The following is a 27,506-nucleotide window of genomic DNA, read 5'->3' as shown; positions in this document are numbered from 1 at the left end:
ATTTGGTTTAATTTAAGTCTACTTCGCTTTCATTACCGCTAGATGGGGTAATTTGATAAGAAACAAAAGCAGAGTGGTTTCACTACGAACCTAAAGGCAACCATCTTCTAAAAGGCATATTGAAGACCTCCTAGGCCCTTGGGGTCGCTATTACCGATGTGCAGTTTTGGGTGCTTGCCGAGGGAGGGAGAAGTAATTAATGGATGCACTTCATTTTCTTTTCCTATATATATGTGGCCGCGCTGGCCGGCGTACGCAGTCATACCCGCGTGGAGGGCGGTAGTTGTCCTCCAAAAACCAAGAATCCACAATTATAAAAATAGTGCAATATTATCTCTAGTTTGATGTCTATTACTATGAAGTAAATGTTGAGTATGTAGTAGGTAGACGTGTGGGCCGTGAGATGAGCGGCGTAGAAAGTGCGTCTTTGCATCTTCGGGAGGTGTCAGTTGAAGGGGGTGTAAATCGTGCACACCCAGCCACAACAACAATAAGGAGGAGCCACTGGGCGGAGCTGGAAGGTCGTGGTTAGCACTCCCCACCACATTCTTACAACAGCACCACACACCCGGCCGGAAAGTGAGGAAGCTCCCCAGCGGAGTATTTAACTACAGAGGTTTCGTTCAGACCGGTATTTTGTCAAATAGCGAAGGTTTGTTCGCTAAATGAAGACTGAGCCAAAAGCCCGAAGACCCACACAGGTTGCCCGCGTCACCTCAGACTTCTGTGTGGCCCTCCAGACGAGCACAGCTTGCCACAAAGCGGCGGTACCTCCGGTTTAGTGAAAATAATCCTGTTGCTGATATTGTGGGTTCAACATTTGTTACTTTAAACGCTTCATATGACTTCTAGTTATTCTTTTAGTGCAAATAGCTATTGAAAGACTGCCAATTGTCAGTTGCGAATTTGGAAGGTCGTTATATTGCAGTTTGTTTCCGTAGCTTAAAGAGACACGGGAGATCACAAGGTGGCTAACGTTAGCGACTAGCTCGCGACACAAACGAGTTCCATCTCTCCATACGCAACTTCGAGAGGTCGTTCCGTGTGCTTACACGGGACTATTCGCATTAAGCAGCAGAACACACATTTGTAACGGGGAAACAAATAATATTTGCCTAGTTAGTTAGCTATCTTGCTGGACAGGTCAGCTTCCTTGTATCAAATAACAAATGGGCTAGTGCTAGCTAACGGTGGCTGGGCTGCTTTTATTATTGTCACACAACTATGGAAATGAAAACGATAACGTTAATTTAGTAGTTTGTGTTTTTAGATTATCATCAAACCGTATGATGGCAAGCTAACAATGAAGGAAGATAGCTAAAGTTCATATTCTATTTGTATGTATCAATCACATTTTAGTTGGATTTGAGTCGCTGAGAGCCAACGAAAAGGACTGGAATTGGGATATCAATTGACGATCGGAATTATTTCTGTCCCTGGTTTTAACCGGATTTTTGTCCTCTTTGGATCGACGTGGGAGCAGCGGGATTTCGACGTCCAGTCTTATCTGTCACTGTCGATATTTTGTCCTCTCCATCCTCCCCCACAACCTTTACCCGTTTCTCTCTCCGATGCGGATTGTTGAGTAGCACCGGCAACCAAATCCATACGGCAGCCGGACATGCTGAAGTGTATCCCTTTGTGGCGCTGTAACCGCCACGTCGAGTCCGTGGACAAGCGACATTGCAATTTGCAAAATGTCCCCGAAGAGATATTCCGCTACAGCCGCAGTCTGGAGGAGCTTCTCCTCGACGCCAACCAACTCCGAGATCTACCCAAGGTAAGCAACCAGTGGTTATCATTAGGCACACATTGTGGCCTATCTTGGCCGTCCAAATCATTATCAGGCATGGTCAAATCTAGGCATGCAACCATGAGAAACCCCCATGGGACAGGTGGCTGATGTTTTGATTGTCTGCCTGTCACGCATCTGTAAACATTAGTCAACTTCATCAGTATTTAATCAACTGAGCATAGTAACTAACTAATGCAGGAAGAACATTGTTTATTTTGTGGCTTAAATGTCATTTATTCATATTCCAAACACTGTCTTGGGTGAATGTTGTAGCTCCATTCATATTATGGGGATTACGACTGTATACACAGAAAGGTATGATGTTACCTGTATGTCCTATTCTTGCATTGCATAACCATTGACAATGGGAATCAAAGCAACTGGGATAGGAGGCTGGTTGCGCTGTGCTCAGATTAACATTGATGTCAGCAGAGAATAGGAATCCGAGGAGAAACGGGCCTCTTCCTGCCTTGGATGCTTGCTGTTGGAGTCACAGGCAGAGGCTCATGCTGCAGTGGAGTGGGTGTGCTGCCTGATATCAAATGTGGAGACGGACTCAGCTGATGAAAGGAGCTGGCTGGCACGCACTACGTTGCCTGCAATAACTGCACGGTCCAGTGGGATTGGAAACGGTCAGTGCTATCAGGGATCCTTGGGACGTCCCTACCCTAAACCCTAACCATTTTACATTTCAACTTCAATGGGGTAGGGATGTCCTAAGGATTCCGGATAGCACGGAACCGATTGGAAACCAAGAGGGGGGAGGCATTTGTGGAATGAGTCTCTCCCTCATCCTCTTCCACCCACCCACACTCCTCCTACATGAAAAATGACAAAAGCTCTGCTTGCATGGCCCTTGTTTATTTTTAGGGGAGTTGGATGGTTATCTGGCCATGCATTCTGTTCCCCTCCAGCTCCCAACATACTCATTTACACCAGAGCACTTGGGCGGATCAGTGGCCTGACTCTCGCCTCAATTTGCAGCTGTGTTCATTGTTCTGCTCCGGTGTAAGGGAATGGCTGTGGAAGATAATGGAGCTCTAGACTTCATCAGAGATTATTCATTTAATTTGTAAAGTGCTTTTATCAGACCCAAGGCGCAACAAAAAAAATACAATCTAGAACATAGAACGCAGACAACAATCAAAGCTATATACAGGTGTCGCCAGATCCAGAGGAAATTAGAACAGAATTAGTAGAGGTCTTTGAAAGCTTTTCTGAACAGCACAGTCTTGAGCTGTGCCTTAAAGGAGGACAGAGACTCTGCAGCCCTTATAGTGTCTGGAACACAGGAGGTTGGTGGCACCTTAATTGGGGAGGATGGGCACCTGGTAATGGCTGGAGCGGAATCAGTGGAAATGTATCAACAACCTCAAACACACGGCTTCCATGTGTTTGATGCCATTCCATTTGCTCCGTCCCAGCCATTATTATCAGCCCCTCCTCAGCAGCCTCCACTGGTCTGGAAGTGCGTTCCGGAGCCCTTCAACTGAAAGCCCTGTCACCATCGTTTTTAGTCTGCTGCGGGGCTGCTGAAGGGAGACGGACCTGGAGGAGCGAAGGGTGTGTGAGATGTACTGCTGCAAGGAGAGAACAACTGCCCCCTCTCATTGAAGCCATGGAAGTTCAAGGCCGATCGCGGTACTGCAGGCATTGTTCGCAGAAAACACAATCCCCCATTATAGTGAATGGGGAAATGTCAATCTTCTTTGCTTCTAGTACACCAGATGCATGTCCTTGAACTGATTTATTTTAAAATCGCACACAGAAGAAGTTATAAGGATCATTTAGTTGCTAATGGCATCCTGCAGAACCCCGGTGTGCCTTCAACTTGAGTTACTCAATGAGAGGGGGCAGCACTGAGAGAGGCTGCAACGTCACTTCCTGGAGTAGCTCAAACTGCGCATGCTATGTCTCCATGAGACGCCATCTTAATTGACGTCATTTGGCTTCAATGCTCTATTGAGTCTTCATATAGGAATGAATGGTATCACATGATTGATGGCTTTGTCCATTCTTTTTAGTCATTGGCTGCTTCTCAGAAATTATGAGTCAGGCTCTCAGACATGGCTAATGATGTACAGTGGTGGTGGGGAGAGTAGCAAGTTGCACAGGCACCAGTAGTGTCTGTCCACAATCCCAGGTCATAAGGAGCTATGCTTAGACAACAGAAGTATGCAGATCCACAAAAATCCCTAGCAAGAGTCTGAACACCAGTGTAAGAGCTCACTTATAGGCCTAAGTAGTACGCTATTCTGTTGAGCACACTTTAGTCATGCTCTGAGTCCCAGGCCATTCTATTAAGCTATGTAAGCACCAGTATGTAAGGCAATGAAGCACAAATTGCATTTCTTACTCAAGTTAGCTGACAGAATGAAATTGTTTTTACTGGATTGTGAACAATCTGGTTTGTCACCCTAGACCTCACTGTCTTAGTGTCACTTACGCATTGTCTTTTAGTTGTACCCAGACGTAACAGTGATGAGAGAGCATGTGTGGTTGTTTGTGCTGACTTCGCCAAGGGACGACTGTTACTAAACTGAGCGGGCTGAGACTTGGCTCATGCGGTCATGTTCACTGGAGGAGGGACAAAGACTGATAAACAGAGGGAGGGGGTTGGGGGAGCAGCTCAGTATAGCTTTAAGACTCACAAAAGCACACACAGACATCCAGTTGTTTAATATTTAATCTGGCTGTTAGTTAGGCTAGATGCAGACTGGGGTTTCCTGACACAGATCGAAGCTGCTGGGGGAGGCTGTGCCCAAGGGTGCATTGCCTGGCTTGCTTGACTCAGCCTGGCTCAGCCCAGCCACCGTGAGCCTGGTGGTGCAGGGGGCCATGAGGCTGGCAGAAGGCATACAATCAGGACCGCTAACGCACACCGACAGACCCCTGTACACAGCGCTGGCTTAAGCCGAGAGACAAATATGGTGTGACAGAGCAGCTCTAGCGCATGTCTGGGGCCGTGTTGCGTGCAGACACAAAGCATATGGTCCCCTTGCCTGCAGTCCTAGGAGGGTTTCGGAGCGGGAGAGAGAGGGGGGGCCATCAAAGGTCCATACAGGGTCATGAAAGGGCCGTGTGGAGAAAACACTGCATTAAAAGAACGCTCAAACATAAAATGATCGCGTGTTCTCATTCATCTCATTTGGGCTCTCCTTGTCATGCTATGACAGCTATTTATGGCATTTCTATCTCTCTACAGTGCCAATTTCTTGTTAACAAATGGACAAGTCCTCCTGGGTTATATTTTGCCCATGGTGGCTGGCGTGCTTGTTTGTTTGTTATTCAGACGTCTCAAAAATAATAATCAGGGCATATCAGCATCCTTCTTTTAGGCTTAATCAGGAAACGTCCCCTCTGTGTGTGGTTTATTCCCTTCCAAAAAGGTCTGGATTAGTTGGTCCATTCCTGGTGAACAAGCAAACCATTAGGCTACAGCAGTTCTAATGGTTTCAAGGTTAAAAGTCCCAAACTCACACAGTATAGTGTTTTGCAATGTCAATGGTGTTGGGTTTAATGGTAAAACTACATATAGAGATGTTTTCTAATCATTTTATTGAAAAACACAACTGCCATGCGGGTTGTCACATTTTATTCACTAGCCCAATTCTCCATCAAAGTTTTGGGCTTGTAGGAAAAGTATTCATATGAGAATTGCACCATATGGATAGCCCTCTCAGAGAGTTGCCGTTTGTTGGACTATTCAATGTGAGTTGGGTTGAAGCGTTAGGTTGCTAAGAGAGGGCAAACTGAATTTCTTCCATTGAGGACTGGCTTAACTTGTGAGGATGACTGCATGTTTTCTACCCAAAGTTGCAAAGATAATGTTGTGCTCCATTTGTTCTCCATTTAATAAACAGCAACATTTTATAAAAGGGTGTGGAAGTAGCAAGAACAGCAATACTCCAAGCCGTCGCTCCATACTACTGACATAGAGAACTGATACTGTATACTGGTTGTTGGGGCGGGATTGGTGTTGGGAGTTCTATGGGTGGCTTTTAACCATTTTATTGTATTCTTCATGTCTTACTCAATGGTAGGAATACATTTCATTCAAATGATCGGATGTTGGGTAATATATTTATTTAATATTATGTCAAGCCAATAAATTAAAGGGCAGATTTGGGTGCAATCAATTAACTTAATTTCTCAGAGCCAAATAATGTTATAGGAATGCTAATCGTATCTGTTTCTATCTACATAAACTATTTCAGAACAATCTGAGATGGTGGGTATCATGGCTTGCTGAAATGACATGGAACGACTCCGTCTTCTCCTTCTAATGCACCGCCGTGTGTGCCAGATATAATTGACAATAATCATCTCACAACACCTTCACAAAATTTCACTGTGGAGAGAGGTGGGCTGCAGGGTGGCCTAAGGCCATCACCATGGAAACGGACCCAATATCTATACCTAAGTCTGCTTGAGCAATGCTCAATGACACCTGGCACACACAACTCATGAGGCATTCATTTTCTCCATACAGTCAAGAAGTTAAATTGGATGTATGCGATGATGGCAAATTCACCTTTATTTAATATTAATTTAATATTAATATTTCACCTTTATTTAAGCAGGTAAGCCAGTTGAGAACAAGTTCTCATTTACAACTGCGACCTGGCAAAGATAAAGCAAAGCAGTGCGATAAAAACAACAACACAGAGTTACATGGGGGTTGGGCTGGGGGGTGTAGGGGGTAGAGTTGCTTTATAGGGTTTGGGGGGGATTTAAGTGTGAACAGATGGAGAGTCAGATGCTCTGACAAGGTCTTAGGTTCACTGTGGGTTTCTTGAGCTCCACCTGGCAACCCTGGCTTATGTGTACTGTATTGCTTTTTTCTTGTTTGCATGTGGAAAAGTACATACAAATGTTTTATTGTCACAGACATCGGATAGGTGCAGTGAAATGTGTTGGTTTACATGGTCAGCAATAGTAGTACGGTGCACCTGGAGCAAATGAGTGTTAAGAGTTTGGTCAAGGGCACGTCGACAGATTTTTCGCCGTGTCGGCTTGGGTATTCAAACTTTCTGCTTTGGGACTCGTTTTATCGAATGGCTCCGGTCCAGGGTGTTTTTCCTGATAAGGTTGTTTCCTTTAGAAATATTACTGAGCATTGTATTGTGCTGGAAGAACTAAATTGCATGCTTGGGACAAGTTGTGCAACCCTATCAGCTCAAACAGAACGGGCTAGGCCTTCACACAGTAAGGCTGGCCACAAAAAGAGGCTTGCCTCCATAGAACCCTACTTCTGTACTACTATACAGAACAGAACCCAAAAGGACCCTTGGAGAGCGCAAGCGGTCAGGAATTCCCCCTCACGCCCATATTTTCTGAGCCCTTAACATCAAGCCCCAGCTCTGTTTTCTCATTACGCAATGCCTAATCCTCACTATTCCTTAATGCGTCTTTTGTGTTGCTGCTAAGTAGGGTTCCTCGGTGGTTTTCACAAATACAACTGCCTTGTAATGCCAGTGAGTGCTGAAACGGACTAATTGAAGTGTGTCTCTGAGAAGCAGAGGGCTACATCATTGTCTCCTAGCTCTGTAAATGACTAGAGATGGATCGCTCATGTGAAAGTCCTTGTTAGGGACATCTTTATCAGTGGTTCCCTCTCGTGCTAGTGAGGCACTTCGTGAATGCGCCGGCCTAGGCACTTGTGAGGAAATGGATGTGGGTGCTCCCCAGCCCGCTCTGTAGGATCAAGTTGAGGAGGCCGGGGGAAGTATCTTTTAACAGTCTTGAAGTCTTGTGACAGGTTACATAGTAGCCCATTCAGCCTCTCCTGACATCCTCTACCTAGTCACTCATATCCAATATCATGGCTCTTTGTCCCAGCACTCTATGTTCTGTCCTGCCCTTGGCTTGGCATTTACACTCAAAACACACCAGTCAGAAACAGACATTTGCACAAACCGAAGGTTGGCCGCAGAACAGGGCAGGCCTTCAGTAAAGCACATGAGGACATAGTCTCTTTTTCATATTTTTTATGGAGAAAGGCAAGGTCACTGTTAAAAGCCTCTCCTGATAAACTTGTCAGTAACTTGGCCCGGTGGCCCCCGTCAGAATTTACGGCTACACTTGCAGCTGCACTTTCTCAGTTCCCTGCCTTTCTGGTTAGACACAACGATGCATTTATCAGAATGCAATCGGAGCAGCAGGCTTGCTATTGCTACATTGCGACTAGAATATATCTGCTTGGTCTTCCATTGGTCTCCCATTGTCCTGTACATTTTGACTGATTTTAAAATGCTTGGTGGGTGTGGTGGATGATGTGTGCACCCATAGTCTGCAGAACAGGTTTGAAGAAGGTCTCTCCCTGTATTATTACTGTTTTAGGATCATTTACGCTCAGTAAACAAACACACTGTAGGTAGAGATCTGAGGAGCTGGCTAGTTAATGGGGTGGCTGCAGTGTAAGCTAAAAGTGTCACTCGCATCTAGGCCTGGCACAATTACTGTATAACCATGTAACCGACAGTTATGGATGAAGACTGTCATGGTCATGAAAATAAAAAAAACGCCATAACCGTTTAAAACAATATTTGTTTGATTATTTTTGCAATGAACAGTTGACTGAAGAAGGGATGGCCAGGCATTAGTGCGGTTGAGTCTGTTTCTGCGATTTTAACATAGGCTCCTAACAACGTGATGAAACTTTGTTGCCCCTTGTAGTAAACTCATGGGTACACTCGCAATGGCTGCCTGGGATTGTGATTGAATAATTTCCATGGTAATGTATAATGTTCATTCAAATTATGTTAACTGATGTGGGTCATGCAATGGAATACATTTGTTGTAATGTCAGTTGAGTTGAATCAACAAATCTCAGCACATATTGATGGGTACACTTCCTGCTTTTACTTCCTGCTTTGCTCGTATGGGTACAGTCGCAATGGCTGCCAGTCCACTCATTATGCCATAATTTACTTGAATGGGGACGCCCATTCTATTAATTCTATACTGAACAAAAATATAAATGCAACATGCTACAATTACAGTTCATATAAGGAAATCAGAATATGGAAATAAATTCATTAGGCCCTAATCTATGGATTTCACATGACTGGGCAGGGGTGCAGCCATGTGTGGACCTGGGAGGGTGTAGGCCCACCCACTTGGGAGCCAGGTACACCACCTGGGGAGCCAGGCCCAGGCAATCAAAAGGGCTTTATTACAGACAGAAATAGTCCTCAGCACAACAGACCCTCCCCCCACAGACGATTCCGCAGGTAAAGAAGCCGGATGTGGAGGTCCTGGGCTGGCGTGGTTACATGTGGTCTTCTGTAGGGGACCATACCTACTCTCATTCATTCTCAGTAGGGTTTCATGTCTCTAGGATAAATCTAAACTGTGGGTTGTTTGAGGACATTTGCAGGTGTGTGTGGAAATACTGGGCTAAGGAAATCGTGTTTCGACACATTTATCCTGGTTAAGGGGATTAGTGCAGAGCAGTAACCAGTTGGCCTGCATTTATTAGGGAGGGTGCTAAGTAGCCAACTTTAGCAAGGTGATACATCATGGTGTAATGTAGGCTGTTGCCTATGTTACGCTGTCCAGCAACTAGACCAAATCTAAAGATTTGAAGCCCAAAGTGTTTTATCTAGAGTAATAACCCACCAAATCAGCAAATGGGTCAACATACAAGGGGCAGATAAGGGCTTCACCCATTCGTGAAAACGGCCCTCAGTCCCCCACTCTGTCTGCCCTCCCGTACACACGCACAGGCCAATCAGGCGAATACGCCCGAGCGAGAGAGTTTCCTCTGGGACCTCCTCTTTCATTCTACTCCGGTCTCTTTTAGAGCACAAATGGACAGATTAGATTGGAGTGCTTTTTTCTCTCCAGTCTCTTGTGTATGTTTGTGTTCAGCGTTGGGTCAGTATTGCAGTTCAAAGGAAAGGGCAATTTTGGACCACTTTGCTAATATTGAATGCCCTGTAACCATTTCCATAGTTTTTTGGTATTGATATGAATCATTTGTTTAATGAGCAAAGAGCAGTCTCTTTCACAAGTCAGCATTGTGTTTTGTTTGGATATGTGAGATCCAAATAACACATTAATTCATCCCCTGTCCCACTCTTAAATCCCTGCATTAGGTTATTCTTCCATTGTAATCCTTGGGAGGGCCGCCTAAGCATTTCTTTCCGGGTTGCCTAAGTCCCCAATATTTGTATTTTTAAATATATTTTCTGGATGGAAAAAACGCTTTAAGTGTAAACTTAAATGACTAAAACTATACTGAACAAAAATATAAACGCAACATGTAAAGTGTTGGTCCCATGTTTCATGAGCTGAAATAAAAGATCCCTGAAATGTTCCATACGCACAAAAAGCTTATTTCTCTCAAATTTTGTGCACAGATTTGTTTACACCCCTGTTAGTGAGCAGTTCTCCTTTGCCAAGATAATCCATCCACCTGACAAGTGTGGCATATCAGGAAGCTGATTAAACATCATTGTCATTACACAGGTGCACCTTCTTCTGGGGACAATAAAAGGCCACTCTAAAATGTGCAGTTTTGTCATACAACATAAGCCACCTCCGACGTCATTTTAGAGAATTTGGCAGTACGTCCAACCGGCCTCACAACCGCAGACCACGTGCAACCACGCCAGCCCAGGACCTCCACATCTGGCTTCTTCACCTGTGGGATCGTCTGAGATCAGCAACCCGGACAGCTGATGAAACTGAGGAGTATTTCTGTCTTTAATAAAGCCCTTTTGTGTGGAAACTCATTCTGATTGTCTGGGCCTGGCTCCCAAGTGGGTGGGCGGTTCTATGCCTTCCAAGGTCCACCCATGGCTGCGCCCCTGCCCAGTTATGTGAAATCCATAGAGTAGGGCTTAATGTATTTATTTAAATTGACTGATTTAATTATTGCATGTTGCATTTTATATTTTTGTTCAGTATAGATATACTGCTCAAAAAAATAAAGGGAACACTAAAATAACACATCCTAGATCTGAATGAATGAAAATCTTATTAAATACTTTTTTTCTTTACATAGTTGAATGTGCTGACAACAAAATCACACAAAAATTATCAATGGAAATCAAATTTATCAACCCATGGAGGTCTGGATTTGGAGTCACCCTCAAAATTTAAAGTGGAAAACAATCACACTACAGGCTGATCCAACTTTGATGTAATGTCCTTAAAACAAGTCAAAATGAGGCTCAGTAGTGTGTGTGGCCTCCACGTGCCTGTATGACCTCCCTACAACGCCTGGGCATGCTCCTGATGAGGTGGCGGATGGTCTCCTGAGGGATCTCCTCCCAGACCTGGACTAAAGCATCCGCCAACTCCTGGACAGTCTGTGGTGCAACGTGGCGTTGGTGGATGGAGCAAGACATGATGTCCCAGATGTGCTCAATTGGATTCAGGTCTGGGGAACGGGCGGGCCAGTCCATAGCATCAATGCCTTCCTCTTGCAGGAACTGCTGACACACTCCAGCCACATGAGGTCTAGCATTGTCTTGCATTAGGAGGAACCCAGGGCCAACCGCACCAGCATATGGTCTCACAAGGGGTCTGAGGATCTCATCTCGGTACCTAATGGCAGTCAGGCTACCTCTGGCGAGCACATGGAGGGCTGTACGGCCCCCAAAGAAATGCCACCCCACACCATGACTGACCCACCGCCAAACCGGTCATGCTGGAGGATGTTGCAGGCAGCAGAACGTTCTCCACGGCGTCTCCAGACTCTGTCACATGTGCACAGTGTGAACCTGCTTTCATCTGTGAAGAGCACAGGGTGCCAGTGGCGAATTTGCCAATCTTGGTGTTCTCTGGCAAATTCCAAACGTTCTGCACGGTGTTGGGCTGTAAGCACAACCCCCACCTGTGGACGTCGGGCCCTCATACCACCCTCATGGAGTCTGTTTCTGACCGTTTGAGCAGACACATGCACATTTGTGGCCTGCTGGAGGTCATTTTGCAGGGCTCTGGCAGTGCTCCTCCTTGCACAAAGGCGGAGGTAGCGGTCCTGCTGCTGGGTTGTTGCCCTCCTACGGCCTCCTCCACGTCTCCTGATGTACTGGCCTGTCTCCTGGTAGCGCCTCCATGCTCTGGACACTACGCTGACAGACACAGCAAACCTTCTTGCCACAGCTCGCATTGATGTGCCATCCTGGATGAGCTGCACTACCTGAGCCACTTGTGTGGGTTGTAGACACCGTCTCATGCTACCACTAGAGTGAAAGCACCGCCAGCATTCAAAAGTGACCAAAACATCAGCCAGGAAGCATATGAACTGAGAAGTGGTCTGTGGTCACCACCTGCAGAACCACTCCTTTATTGGGGGTGTCTTGCTAATTGCCTATAATTTCCACCTGTTGTCTATTCCATTTGCACAACAGCATGTGACATTTATTGTCAATCAGTGTTGCTTCCTAAGTGGACAGTTTGATTTCACAGAAGTGTGATTGACTTGGAGTTACATTGTGTTGTTTAAGAGTTCCCTTTATTTTTTTGAGCAGTGTATAAAGTGTGATGGGTACACTTCCTGCTTTTACTTCTCGCTTTGCTCTTATGGGTACATTGGCAATGGCCGCGACTGTACCCTATAACTAGAAAAGATAGTGGACATATTTTTAAAATAATCTTTGAGAATGAACAATCACCAAAATAAAAGCTAGACAGGGCGAATTGAAAATGCAAAATCAATTAATTTAGCAGTATTCATTTTGTTATGTTTGAGCAAAAGAACACTGCATTATCATTTTAAATTTTAGTAATTTAGCAGACGCTCTTATCCAGAGCGACTTACAGTTAGTGAGTGCATGCATTCTTTTTATTTATCCATGGAAATTAGCTTTAAAATGGGAGGGATCCCAGCTCCATGGAGTAATTTGTAGAATTGCAGGAAATTGGCTTAAATGCAAACATTTCTCTGCAGCAAACATTTTTCTGGGGGCCTCAAATGTTTGCTAATATGTAGCCAACCTTGCTCATTGCCACGCCCCCTGGCACGCCCACCACCTACGCCCCTTTTTTATCCAGAAAAAACCCTGTAAGGAGGTGTAAAACGTCCTGTTAATATTTCAGGAGGAACCTGCCATCAAAGTGAGACCACTCGTGACCTAGCCTTCTCCTTGAAAGCACCATCTTTAATGGCCCACAGGGGCTCCACTCAAAAATACACTAAACTCACCACCACTTTGAATATTTTTATTTTTTTTACACAACTTCTGCACTAAATTGGAGCCTAATGTCTGTCCAGGTATAGGAAGTGGTTCGCAGCCAGAATCTAGGACATACACACTGTACAGACCCTGTTTCCATAAAGTGCAGAACTGCTTTATGTACTGGATCTTCCTCTATTCCAGCCATCTAGCTGGGAGGGTAGGGGCCTCCCCTGCAACTCTGCTGGCTGAACTAGGCCAAGACTGGTGATAAATCACACCTGCCACCGGCCTCTCTGAAAAAACACATTAGTTCCCCTTGCTCTCCCTTTTTGTCTCGCCACTGTTCTCTTTTTCTCTCGTTCTCTCTCTCGGCAGGAAGCTGTGGCGCAGCGGTTCAGTAGCATGGGAAACTACACAAAAGGACTCTAGTCTGCGTCTCTGTTGATGCAATTTGGTTTTATGGATCTCTGTCTGTCATCATTGTGTATGTGCACAGTCAGTATGCTCAATCCCACTTCTGAGAAGAGCTCGGTAGGTGAGAGGTAACCAGAAGTGATGAGCTAGTGGAGAAGCATTGTGTCGAGTTCTCTTCTAATGCAGAAGCACCATTCATCAGGTTCCTTTGTCGGAGCTGATGACCAGCTGGTCTCACATCCTGCCCCACCCCTCCCTTCCCCCAGTGGAGTTTTTATTTTTTTATTCTGGAGATGGATTAACAGGAGCCCCCCCAGAGGAGGAAGTGATCCTGGGTGCCTCAGAAGTGAGCAGTATTCAGCCCCACTGATCCCCAGTCCTTAGGGAGAGCAGAGCGCTCCACCGGTTTCATCTCTGACCACAGAGCAGCCAAGCAGGCTGAGTGAGGGTGTCCGGTGGAAAACCATAGAAATAGAATTCTATTTCTAGGTGGAAAACAGCCAGCCAGGGAGACTGTCTTGGAGCTAAGCGCCTTGCAAGCCCTAGGGAGATACTGCTGCTGGTTCACCAGTCATTATGCGTGACACACACACACCAACAAGACCACAGAGAAGGTCATGCCTTGCTTTCTGGTAAACACGATGACACCTACACTAGCCTGATGGTGATGGTCATTGCTCCTATCAGGGCAGTGTCAACCATAAATAGGCTCTTGTTTCTGTTGTGAGTCTCACAGCTCTCCCTCCTGCCCGCAGTCACCAGCCTCCAAGGTAAACAATGAGCAGAGGCAGCAGAATAATTGAAAGCTGCAGTGGTGTGAGGCTGCTGTTAGTGTCTGTGTGCAAGGCTGGTGCTCTGAGATAGGACTGATGTGCCACACGGCCACTAACTAAGAGGCAGGGACCGGGCGACATGGAGTCATGGTGGCCTCTCCATGTCACACCATTCTCTCACTCTCTCTTTCTCAGTGTGTTTGTTTGGGTATTTAAAGTCGGTCTGGGGCCTCACTGGTCAAGTGCGCTGACCTGCCAATCTTAGGTGGCTGTGAGTCATGTCCTGACAGGATGCTTTCTGACAAAATGCCTCCACATCTGCCTGGCCTTTTAGGCTTGCAGCGTTATGGATTCCACACCAGTCACCAGCATGGCTTTGCTCCATTAATAGACAAACAAGACATACAGTAGACTTGCATTATTGTTGTAGGTGTTTGTAACTGTCCCTAAAAATATTTTCAGAGCATTCGTTATCCCAACCTAAGAGGTGGTAGAACTCTCCTCAATATAACCCATCTGATCCTATTTAAAGCCTCAAAAGCGATTCACCCACTGCTCGTGAGCCTCTGAGGTGGAGGTGTTCAAACACAGCCCTGACATTTCTTTGAGGAGTTTGTTTTGGGACCTTTGATCTCCACCGGAGCTCTGTCACTGGTACCGCTGCTGCGTTACCACGCAATTGTTCCTTAGAGGGCCCTCCGTCAGACTGCTGATATCCCCCCCTTTCTCTCTTGGTCAATCTATGGGCTGTTCTCATCACCAGTTTATTAGCCTGGCTAATTATCCTCCAGTGGCCAACAGTAGAACAAAGTGTCTCTACAGTGCAGTGAGCCCAGCTGATGCTAAACTCTTTTGCCCAGACTGTGTCAGTCCCAGTGTCTTGAGTCCACACAAAGCGCTTGTTTGTTTCCCCTGAGGGGGGGACTTTGTCTGTCGGTCGGTCGTTGTGGAGGCTCTGGGCCCGGGCCGCTGATATGTTGACGTCCGTGTTTTTCTTGTTGATTCCTTTTTGTTGGGAGTGCCTGGGTGAGCAGGAAGTGTGAATGAATAATCGAGTGAGCAGTGGAATGCGTTGTTTTTGTTTTGGGGGAGACGAAGCGCTGGCTGCTGTGAGTACATCATCGCACATTTAGGCTACAGACACACTGGGCCTTGTTGTGAGCAGAGGGACACACAGGCTCAGAACCCAGCATAGTATGACATACACTAACTCATGATAGCTCAGTTTCATCCTGTCTGTTTTTGTTCATGTTTTCTTATCACTCATTCTCGTTTACCCAACAGTGCCTCTTACAGTAGCTTACGTGCCTCCTCTCTCACTCTCTCTCACACACACACACACACACACACACACTCTGACTCGTAGGGCCTCTGATAAGAGACAAAGTGTATTGTTTCTCTGTAATCCCTACAAGCCATGTCAGTGACCTGTGAGGTAGTCTGGGGGGCCCTGGTGGAGATAAAACTAACATTTTACGGTGGCGGCGACAGCAGTGTTTAGTATGTAGAGGACTCTGTTTACGCTACTCAAGTGCTCTTTACGCTACTTGCTGTCTCTCCCAGTCATCTCAGATCATCTTTTAAATCTTTTTTTTGCCGACAATCATTTGCAGTTCAGATTGTTAGATAGGCACTTGCAGAATCCCAGTCTCTCTTCTTTAGAGGCTGTTGTCTGATTTTAAAGGGACATAAGCCTAGATTAAAAAGTGGGCCCCACGAACGTTGAAGCATTGTGACAGACTTTAGTAATAGGGTATTTTTGAGTGGCAACTAGAAAGCCCAATGGCAGACTGGGAGTTGGTAACAACACGTGTAAGTGTCATATGGCTTACATGCCGCAATGAATAACAAGTGTCAACTAATGAGATGGGCACACTAGAGCGCACCCATACATCTCGTGTGTGTTGTGTGTTTGGCTACAGGATTGACAAAGGGAGCCATTGAGCCCCACCAGTGTCTCTTCCCCCACCCCCAAGCACATCTTTTCATCCTTCAACATAGCAAGAACGCTGCGATTGTCTGCTCAATTTTGCACCAAACGTGTTTTGCTCGGAGCCCTTAACCCTTTGCATACTGTCTGTGTCCCTCCATGACACGGTAGCTCCCTCAGGTTCTTAGAAAGTTGTTTGGATAGGGCAGCCGGAGTTATTCTCGAGAATAGTGTTGACAGCTAAGGGCCTATGACATTGTTTTTTTAGTGAAAGGTAGAGTTATTTTAATGCTTAAAATGGTATTAAGCACAATACACAAAGCAACACTTTGTTTACTAGGGCTGGGAATTGCCAGGGACCTCTCGATACGATATCGTGATACTTATGTGCCGATACGATATGTATTGCGATTTGATACTGTGATTTTATTGTGATTCGATGTTCCAAACATATTGCTCACCATATGTCTGCTGTAGAGGGATGAGGGCGCCATGATAAAACAAGTTTTGATAGGCTTGGGTGGTATATTGTATTTGGAAATAGCCACGGGATGGTTTTTCAATATACCATCAATACCGTTTAAACTATTTATTTAGTTATTTTTTATAATAAATGTTAATATTTGTAACTACTTTTTAAGTAAATACCTGTAGTCAACTTGTGCAATACGTTACGAGATAAAGAAGACTGCATTCTTAATTTCACCTGTCACATCATTTTTCATTATGAAGCTTACCGGTAGTCCCCAGTCACGTGGTGTTTGTTTCAAGCACACAACGACGAGAGACCAGAGCCTTTTGAGTCACTCACTGTTGTGCAGCCAGGTGATCTAGTTATGGTATGAAATTCACAACTAAATGTTTGCCAGCTAGATATCTTATAACTATTAAGTTAAATGTCTAAAATGTGCTAAATGCACTGCAGTTGTGCATTTGGTTTGCTAATTTAGTAGCTAATTAGCAATCTAGCTAAGTAGTTAGCTCCTTCCAAAATAAAGTTTTGCTTGGTAACAGCAGAGAATCCCCTCCTGGATCAAGAGCCTTGCTGTCTAATAATTTTTTTGTGTGCAGCAAATTGTGAGTAGCATTTTTGAGTTACTTGTACAACTTTATGAGCTGGGATGTCTGTCCTGCAAATACGTTAGGTCAGACTATAAAATGTTCCCAATGCGCTCGTTAGCATTTAGTTAGCATTCTCTAAGGGATTTGACATGTACCTGTTAGCATTGCTAACCTTGCTAACCAGTTGAAGCTCGCATCTGCTACAAGACCATGGTGCTTGCCTACAGAGATGTGAGGGGAACTGCACCTCCTTACCTTCAGGCTCTGATCAGTCCCTACACCCAAACGAGGGCATTGCGTTCTTCCACCTCTGGCCTGCTGGTCCCCCTACCTCTGCGGAAGCACAGTTCCCGCTCAGCCCAGTCAAAACTGTTCGCTGCTCTGGCAACCTATATATATATATATATATATATATATATATATATATATATATTTATTTTTTTTATTTTTTTTGGGGGGGTGGGGGAGTAGAAGGATGACTTTTATACTATCCCAGGTATTCCTTAAAGAGGTAGGGTTTCAAGTGTCTCCGGAAGGTGGTCAGTGACTCCGCTGTCCAGGCGTCATGAGGGAGCTTGTTCCACCATTGGGGTGCCAGAGCAGCGAACAGTTTTGAAAATAAAATATATACTCTAAAAATTAAAATTTACAAAATAAATTGTAAAGTGGTCCCACTGGCTATCATAAGGTGAATGCACCAATTTGTAAGCCCTCCCCCATCACTAGTGTACAGTGGGGAAAAAAAGTATTTAGTCAGCCACCAATTGTGCAAGTTCTCCCACTTAAAAAGATGAGAGAGGCCTGTAATTTTCGTCATAGGTACACGTCAACTATGACAGACAAATTCAGAAAAAAAAATCCAGAAAATCACATTGTAGGATTTTTAATGAATTTATTTGCAAATTATGGTGGAAAATAAGTATTTGGTCACCTACAAACAAGCAAGATTTCTGGCTCTCACAGACCTGTAACTTCTTCTTTAAGAGGCTCCTCTGTCCTCCACTCATTACCTGTATTAATGGCACCTGTTTGAACTTGTTATCAGTATAAAAGACACCTGTCCACAACCTCAAACAGTCACACTCCAAACTCCACTATGGCCAAGACCAAAGAGCTGTCAAAGGACACCAGAAACCAAATTGTAGACCTGCACCAGGCTGGGGAAGACTGAATCTGCAATAGGTAAGCAGCTTGGTTTGAAGAAATCAACTGTGGGAGCAATTATTAGGAAATGGAAGACATACAAGACCACTGATAATCTCCCTCGATCTGGGGCTCCACGCAAGATCTCACCCCGTGGGGTCAAAATGATCACAAGAACGGTGAGCAAAAATCCCAGAACCACACGGGGGGACCTAGTGAATGACCTGCAGAGAGCTGGAACCAAAGTAACAAAGCCTACCATCAGTAACATACTACGCCGCCAGGGACTCAAATCCTGCAGTGCTAGACGTGTCCCCCTGCTTAAGCCAGTACATGTCCAGGCCCGTCTGAAGTTTGCTAGAGTGCATTTGGATGATCCAGAAGAGGATTGGGAGAATGTCATATGGTCAGATGAAACCAAAATATAACTTTTTGGTAAAAATTCAACTCATCGTGTTTGGAGGTCAAAGAATGCTGAGTTGCATCCAAAGAACACCATACCTACTGTGAAGCATGGGGGTGGAAACATCATGCTTTGGGGCTGTTTTTCTGCAAAGGGACCAGGACGACTGATCCGTGTAAAGGAAAGAATGAATGGGGCCATGTATCGTGAGATTTTGAGTGAAAACCTCCTTCCATCAGCAAGGGCATTGAAGATGAAACGTGGCTGGTTCTTTCAGCATGACAATGATCCCAAACACACCGCCCGGCAACGAAGGAGTGGCTTCGTAAGAAGCATTTCAAGGTCCTGGAGTGGCCTAGCCAGTCTCCAGATCTCAACCCCATAGAAAATCTTTGGAGGGAGTTGAAAGTCTGTGTTGCCCAGCGACAGCCCCAAAACATCACTGCTCTAGAGGAGATCTGCATGGAGGAATGGGCCAAAATACCAGCAACAGTGTGTGAAAACCTTGTGAAGACTTACAGAAAACGTTTGACCTGTGTCATTGCCAACAAAGGGTATATAACGAAGTATTGAGAAACTTTTGTTATTGACCAAATACTTATTTTCCACCATAATTTGCAAATAAATTCATTAAAAATCCAAAAATGTGATTTTCTGGAAAAAAAAATCTCATTTTGTCTGTCATAGTTGACGTGTACCTATGATGAAAATTACAGGCCTCTCTCATCTTTTTAAGTGGGAGATCTTGCACAATTGGTGGCTGACTAAATACTTTTTTTCCCCACTGTATGCATGCATACATCTTCGATAGCGTTTCCTCCGACACTATAGTGAGTTAACTTTGGCAAACAACTATTGTTTTCTCCTACTTCTCTGTTTGGGAGGTAGCTTAAGCCAGACTTGTGAGTGACCGATTTTAATGTATTGTATCTTTCTGAGTGTGTGTACTGTGAATAATTAACTCAGCGTGGCCATCTGAGTGCCCTAGCACGTGATGCCAGCAAGGGGAAAGGAAGGCATGACTGGAATCTTTAGCAGTCTACCTGCCATGCCCTCTGTAAGCCTTAGCCATCCTTCAACCACACTGATCCTAGCTAGTCTAAATTCCTGGCTGAATGGGCCACACAGACACGCTACATGCACACACAAATTTAGTAGATTAACTTGCTACTAAGAGAGACGCGCACACACACACACAGGTTTACATGGTGCACACTAGATGCAATCACACATTGTGTGCATGTAGCTTTTCTGTGTTTGTCAATCTCACACACACACACACACACGTTCTGAAAATGTCCATCCGAGGCACATTTTCCTTCAACTAATCAAACTTGACTTTAATGTTGGCATCATTAAAATGAACATACTCTAATTCTCTAGTATTAATTTAATCTGTCCTCTATACCCCAGCGGGTTTCACACAACCTGAGCCTGGGTAAGGAGCTAAGCTGGAAGAATGTAGGAGACATTTAGACAGAGGTTCAAAGAGCTGCATGATTTAAAAAGCCCTGTTTGGTAATGAGATGGTTTTACAGAGGAGAGCCCTGGTCTTATTCAAGTAATCCTGCCCAACATGGAAGACTGCTCAGCCTACACATTATGCTTTTGAAATGATACGTAAGGCTGTCAATACTCCACATAGACAGCATGGTATTTGAGTTTGAGTAGTATTGAAGTTTTTACCTGAAATGCATGTTTGCAGATTTTTCAAGTTTATTGTAACGAGGATATTTTCTCATTTCAGAAAAGCACTCGCATATTTGAGAGAACTTGTTGCAGGTGTGTGGGAATAATGCGACTATCTTAAATTAAAAGGGGAACTCTTTTATTATTTTTATTTTTTAAAATATTAAATGAAATGTGTTTTCGCCACCTAATCTGTGTTTAGAAACCGGTGCATTTTTTGTCCACAGTGTGGTAGCCTCCCTGTCTTCCTGTTCTCCTCCCTCCCTGCTACTCCCTCTCCCTCCATATTCCTTGTGAACTTCAGCCTCTGCAGGTCCCACCCTGTCACTCCTGGACAGGACAGTTGCTGGAAGCCCCTGACATGGAGCCAATGAGCTCTGGCAGCCACTGCGGTAAAGTGCATTAGTTAACCTGCTGTACTGAGGCAAGCGCTGACTTTGCTTAGCCCCTGCTTGACCCCCAGCTAGCAACTTACCTCTCCTCTCCTCGCTGTCACCACCTCCCGGCAACACACACCCCTGCAATGCTGGGCTGACACCAAAAATGGATGATGTCAAAGTATGTGCACCGCTGGGGCATTTTCTGGCACACAGACCTTGATGCCCTCTTGTTCCTCATTGTTCTCTCCACTTCCCGCTACAGGTTGAAGTTTCCCCTAGGTACAGATCTAGTATCAGCTTCCCCTCCCCCAATTTTTAACCATTGGGGGGAGGGAATGCAAAACTGAACCAAGATCAGCACCTAGGGGCAACTTCCCGCTCCTTCCCACTTCTATATTAGAGGCGGTGCCTGTTCTGCATGTTATTTAGGCATTAATTCGTGTCACATCAGTTTGCACACAATGTAAAAAATAATAATCCTTGAGTTAATAATGCTGCATACAAACATGGTCTCTTTCTTGAGTAAGGCAGCTCCAAAATGCAGGTGTTTCAGCCTAGCTCAGTGCTTTCTGTGGTGGAGGGGCAGCCAGTGAAAATACAGAGCGTAGGCGTTGGTAATCTTCTCTAGTTGCGCTGTTATTGGCTCAATGTTCTGTCACTCATGGGGACACTACGTCATTGCAGAATCTACAGGGGTAGCTAAAAGTTAAACCCCTTGGGTGCTGCCATAGATTTACATTAAAGTGCCCGTCCAAGAAGGCTCAAGGTCATTGGCCACAGATAAGATGTCAAATCATTTTATATCTACCTTAGCTTTGATTGGACTGATCATGTCAACATCATACTTTCACAATCTTAGCTAGCAATCTAGCTAGACAAGCTGTCATCATGAATCACGTTGACAATCTACTGGCAAATCCTTTTCAGGCCTTGTCATATGAAGAGAAATTATAGATAAAACGTATCGGTGCTCATCGGCCATTGGACATAAACATTACACAACAAGTCGGAAATTGCAAATTCAACAATGAGTGGTTTGGAAAGAATCAATGGCCGCATTCATTGTTTTGCTTCCCCTGCTTGCTGTTCGGTGGAGATCGAGGGTGTGTGGTCATCTGTCTGAAAGTGTCTCTTTTCCAAGCTTAAAAGGATCAACATACACATGCAACACCATGGGCCAGAAAAGGTTGAATACATTGGCCATGCTGTCAATCCAGCATGACTTCTGCCACATTCAAAACAACTGGAAACTCTGAACTGGGAAATCTCAGACTTCAGTGCATTCAGGAACTCTGAAAAAAACGAAATTGGACTGGGAAAATACGTTTTGAATGGTCATCAACTCGGAATTCCAAGTCGGGAACTCTGGCCTCTTTCTAGAGCTCCGACCTGAAAATCACTGACGTCATGATTCGACCCTGTTTTTTTTTCTTTCTTTGTTGCAAGTTGTCTGGAAAGCACCATAAATCCAGAGAATGCCAGACTTTGATGACAAAGTTTGATAGCAAAATTTGCCCACAAGAAGGACCACCGCGCCACGTTCAAGTGAGCACAGCACAACAACGATCCAAAAATATTTATTGTATACTGCTGCATAAATGATGTAATATGCCAGGGAGATATGTATAATGTAGCTAAGAAAGCAATACTAAGTGTATGTTGCGTAGTAAGCTGTTAGTAGTCCATGTGTCTCACCCTAAGAATGTGGTCCCTCTCCCTATCAGAACTTAGCCTACTGTTCTGACTTGGTGGTGCAAATGTAGCCTATAGCCTGTTTTAGAGAAATATAATCATAGAATATTGTAAGAGCTTTCATTGTCTGCTTATATGCCCCCGTTATTTAACCTACGGTTCTGACTTGGTGTACAGGGAGAATACTGTAAGAACGGCCCATGTTCTGAATTCTGTCGCTGTACATTTCAAAAGTGCTGAGCAAATAGTTATATTGACTACTCGCTCATTAATGTCTTAATCGAAATTACGGCTTGCCTCTTATCCGCTCATTGTTCCCTTATGCCAGGGGTGTCAAACTCATTTTAGCTCAGGGGCCACATGGAGGAAAATCTATTCCCAAGTGGGCCGGACCAGAAAAATCATGGTATATATAACTTAAAAACAACAACTTCAGATTGTTTTCTTTGTTTTAATACGATCAACATACAACATAAAGCTGGAGCCTGAGGACAGTGTGTCCAAAATAGTACAAGCACAACATCACTATTAATCATAAAACACGTCAAGTTTATTTGAAAATTCTAAAGAAAAAGAACACACAAACACACAATGCCTCAGTGATTAACAGAACTGTTTCACAGATCACAGAACTATATCAGGGTGTCATTTCTCAGGCAGAAATGTAGATAAAAATAATGAAATCCTGTTCCCCAAACAAGTGCAAGAACCACAGAGTCAAGAATAGGTTAAATATACAAATAAAATAAAAACAATTAAAAACAATAGCACATCAACATAAAAACATATAAACATAAAGCTGGAGCCTGAGGACAGTGTCCAAAAGCACAACATCACTATTAATCATAAAACACTTCAAGTTATTTGAAAGTTCTGAGGACAAAGAACACACAAACACACAATGCCTCAGTGATTAACAGAACTGTTTCACAGATCACAGAACTATATCAGGGTGTCATTTCTCAGGCAGAAATGTAGATAAAAATAATGAAATCCTGTTCCCCAAACAAGTGCAAGAACCACAGAGTCAAGAATAGGTTAAATATACAAATAAAATAAAATCAATTAAAAACAATAGCACATCAACATAAAAACATATAAACATAAATCTGAAAGCGTTGCTCAAACTCCCTTAACAGTCCCGTTATTTTATCTTTGAACCGCTTCATGTCTGCCACATGTTGGGTCGCGCACACATTTTTCAGACAGGGGAAGTGAGCTGCATCACCACCGGCAAGTTGCGTCTCCCACAATGACAGCTTCAACTTGAAAGAACGTATGCTGTCATAATACTGCGTGACAACTTTGTTGCGCCCTTGCAGCTGTTTGTTCAAGTTATGCAGGTGCTCTGTAACATCCACCATAAATGCAAGGTCCGGCATCCATTCTGCGGAATGATATTCTAACACTGGTTTGCCCTTTTCTTCCATGAACTGTTCAATTTCTTCTCGTAAATCAAAGAAACGCCTCAGCACAGCACCTCGGCTTAACCATCTTACCTCAGTGTGGTATGGCAGGCCATAGATGTGGTATTTCTCTCTGAGAAGGCTGTCAAACTGACGGTGATTCAGGCTTCTGGATCGGATGAAATTAACAGTTTGGATGACCACCTTCATGACGTTATCCATCTTTAATGACTTGCAACACAAAGCCTCCTTGTGCAAAATACAGTGAAAAGTCACAAAATCACGTCCTCCATTTGCAGATTGCACTTTCTCTCTGAACTTTGTCACAACGCCTGCTTTTTTCCCGATCATTGAGGGCGCACCATCTGTAGCCAGGCTGACAGCGCGGGACCAGTCCACTCCGACCCTGTCCAGCGCGCCGACGAGTGCGGTAAAAATATCAGCTGCTGTCATTGTATCTGTCATCGGCACCAACTCCACGAACTCCTCGGTGACGGTCAATGTGTCATCAACTCCGCGGATGAAAAAAATGGCCAGTTGTGCAACATCTGTAATGTCCGTGCTTTCATCAATTGCAACCGAAAACGCAATAAATGACTTTACTTTTTGCTTCAACTGGCTGTCCAAATCCACTGAAAGATCGGAAATCCTGTCTGCAACTGTGTTTCTTGTCAGGCTGATATTTGCAAAAGCCTGCCTCTTTTCAGGGCACACAATCTCCGCTGCCTTCATCATGCATGTTTTTACAAATTCACCCTCACTAAATGGTTTTGAAGCCACTGCGATTTCATTAGCAATGAGGTAGCTAGCTTTCACTGCAGCGTCACTGATGTCTCGGCTGTGAGTAAACACAGACTGCTGTTTCTTCAGACCCGCCAACAGTTCATTCACCTTCTCTCATCTCCGCTGTCCTTGAAAGTTGTCATATTTGTCGGCATGAAGACTCACATAGTGGCGACGAAGGTTATATTCTTTCAGCACTGCAACATGCTCTGAACACACCAAACATACAGCTTTCCCATTAAATTCCGTGATTAAATAGGATGACAATTTTTCTTGGAACACTCTGCACTCTGCGTCCACTTTTCTCTTTTTTGACAGAGACATATTGGGGCAATGAGGGTGCCAAAGCACATAATGTTAAAAGTAGAAGCCGTAATAAATATTGCGGGCAAAACAAAGTAGCTCATTGGCTGCACGTGCTTGACCTACTTGCTCTGCCCCGGTATAAACAGTTTGCTTGCTTAACACAATTGCTATTGCGCCATCCAGTGGACGCAATTGGAACAGCAGTTTATTTTATAGAAAAATTGCAGCGCATTTTTATACTTTACATTATTATAATTTTTTTTTTTTTATCATCTCGCGGGCCGGATTAAACCCGTTTGCGGGCCTGATCCGGCCCGCGGGCCATACGTTTGACACCCCTACCTTATGCCATAGTTTGTTAATCTCAATTGTTATATTGCTTATATACAGTACCAGTCAAAAGTTTGGACACACCTACTCATTCTAGGGTTTTTCTTTATTTTTACTATTTTCTACATTGTAGAATAATAGTGAAGTCATCAAAACTTAGAAATAACACATATGGAATCATGTAGTAACCAAAAAGTGTTAAACAAATCAAAATATATTTTAGATTCTTCAAAGTAGCCACCCTTTGCCTTGATAACAGCTTTGCCCACTCTTGGCATTCTCTCAACCAGCTTCACCTGGAATGATTTTCCAACAGTCTTGAAAGAGTTCCCACATATGCTGAGCACTTGTTGGCTGCTTTTCCTTCACTCTGCGGACCAAATCAACCCACACCGTCTCATTTGGGTTGAGGTCGGGTGATTGTGGAGGCCAGGTCATCTGATGCAGCACTCCCCTTCTTGGTCAAATAGCCCTTACACAGCCTGGAGGTGTGTTGGGTCATTGTCTGGTTGAAAAACAAATGATAGTCCCACTAAGCGCAAACCAGATGGGATGGTGTATCGCTGCAGAATGCTTTGGTAGCCATGCTGGTTAAGTGTGCCTTGAATTCTGAATAAATCACCGACCAGTGTCACCAGCAAAGCACCCCCAAACCAGCACACCACCACCTCCATGCTTCACAGTGGGAACCACACATGCAGAGATCATCTGTTCACCTACTCTGTGTCTCACAAAGACACGGCGGTTGGAATCAAAAATCTCAAATTTAGACTCATCAATCTAAAGGACAGATTTCCACCTGTCTAATGACCATTGCTCGTGTTTCTTGGCCCAAGCAAGTCTTTTCTTCTTATTGGTGTCCTTTAGTAGTGGTTTCTTTGCAGCAATTCGGCCATGAAGGCCTGATTCACACAGTCTCCTCTGAACAGTTGATGTTGAGTTGTGTCTGTTACTTGAACTCTGTGAAGCATTTATTTGGGCTGCAATTTCTGAGGCTGGTAACTCTAATGAACTTATCCTCTGCAGCAGAGGTAACTCTGGGTCTTCCATTCCTGTGGCGGTCCTCATGAGAGCCAGTTTCATCATAGCGCTTGATGGTTTTTGCGACTGCACTTGAAGAAACTTTTAAGTGTTCTTGACATTTTCCATATTGACTGACCTTCATGTCTTAAAGTAATGATGGACTGTCGGTTGTCTTTGCTTATTTGAGCTGTTCTTGCCATAATATGGACTTGTTCTTTTACCAAATAGGACTATCTTCTGTATACCCCCCCCCCTACCTTGTCATAACACAACTGATTTGGCTCAAACGCATTAAGAAGGAAAGAAATTCCACAAATTAACTTTTAAGAAGGCATAGTTTTGATGTCTTCATGTAAAAAATAATAAAAATAAAGTTTCCAAACTTTTGACTGGTAGTGTACATGAGGGTAGAGGAAAATTGGCTATGCATAGATAATAAATAGAGAGTAGCAGTACAGTAAAAATAGAGGGTGGGGTGAGGGGGGACAATGGAAATAGTCCGGGTAGCCATTTGATTAGCTGTTTAGGAGTCTAATGGCTTGGGGGTAGAAGCCGTTAAGAAGCCTTTTGGACGTAGAGTTGGCGCTCCGGTACCGCTTGCCGTGCTGTAGCAGAGAGAACAGTCTATGACTAGGGTGGCTGCTCTCGATGGTGCAGCTGTAGAACCTTTTGAGGATCTGAGGACCCATGCCAAATCTTTTCAGTCTCCTGATGGGGAATAAGCTTTGTCGTGCCCTCTTCACAACTGTCTTGGTGTGTTTGGACCATGATAGTTTGTTGGTGATGTGGACACCAAGGAACTTGAAGCTCTCAACCTGCTCCTCTACAGCCCCGTCGATGAGAATGGGGGCGTGCTCGGCCCTCCTTTTCCTGTGGTCCACAATCATATCCTTTGTCTTGATCATGTTGAGGGAGAGGTTGTTATCCTGGCACCACACGGCCAGGTCTCTGACCTCCTCCCTATAGGCTGTCTCATCATTGTCGGTGATCAGGCCCAACACTGTTGTCGTCGGCAAACTTAATGATGGTGTTGGAGTTGTGCTTGGCCATGCAGTCATGGGTGAACCGGGAGTACAGGAGGGGACTGAGCACGTACCCCTGAGGGACCCTCGTGTTGAGGATCAGCGTGGCAGATGTTGTTGCCTACCCTTACCACCTGGGGGCTGCCCGTCAGCAAGTCCAGGATCCAGTTGCAGATGGAGGCGTTTTAGTTCCAGGGTCCTTAGCTTAGTGATGAGCTTTGAG

The 27,506-nt window shown here is 44.5% G+C and overlaps 1 protein-coding gene across 1 annotated transcript in view; it reads left to right on the top strand.

Moving 5' to 3' along the window:
• The first annotated feature begins 506 nt into the window (after positions 1–506).
• LOC121569915 (protein scribble homolog) overlaps positions 507–27,506 on the top strand; it is a 120,171-nt gene continuing 93,171 nt past the window's right edge. Inside the window, 1 exon segment of the mRNA XM_045221179.1 lies at positions 507–1,780. Coding sequence (XP_045077114.1) covers positions 1,622–1,780 — 159 coding nt within the window. The 5' untranslated portion in view covers positions 507–1,621.

The sequence above is a fragment of the Coregonus clupeaformis genome, chromosome 7 (genome assembly GCF_020615455.1).
Source record: "Coregonus clupeaformis isolate EN_2021a chromosome 7, ASM2061545v1, whole genome shotgun sequence".
NCBI lineage: Eukaryota > Metazoa > Chordata > Actinopteri > Salmoniformes > Salmonidae > Coregonus > Coregonus clupeaformis.
Note: the sequence above shows the minus strand (reverse complement) of the source record. Positions and strands in the feature narration are given on the sequence as shown.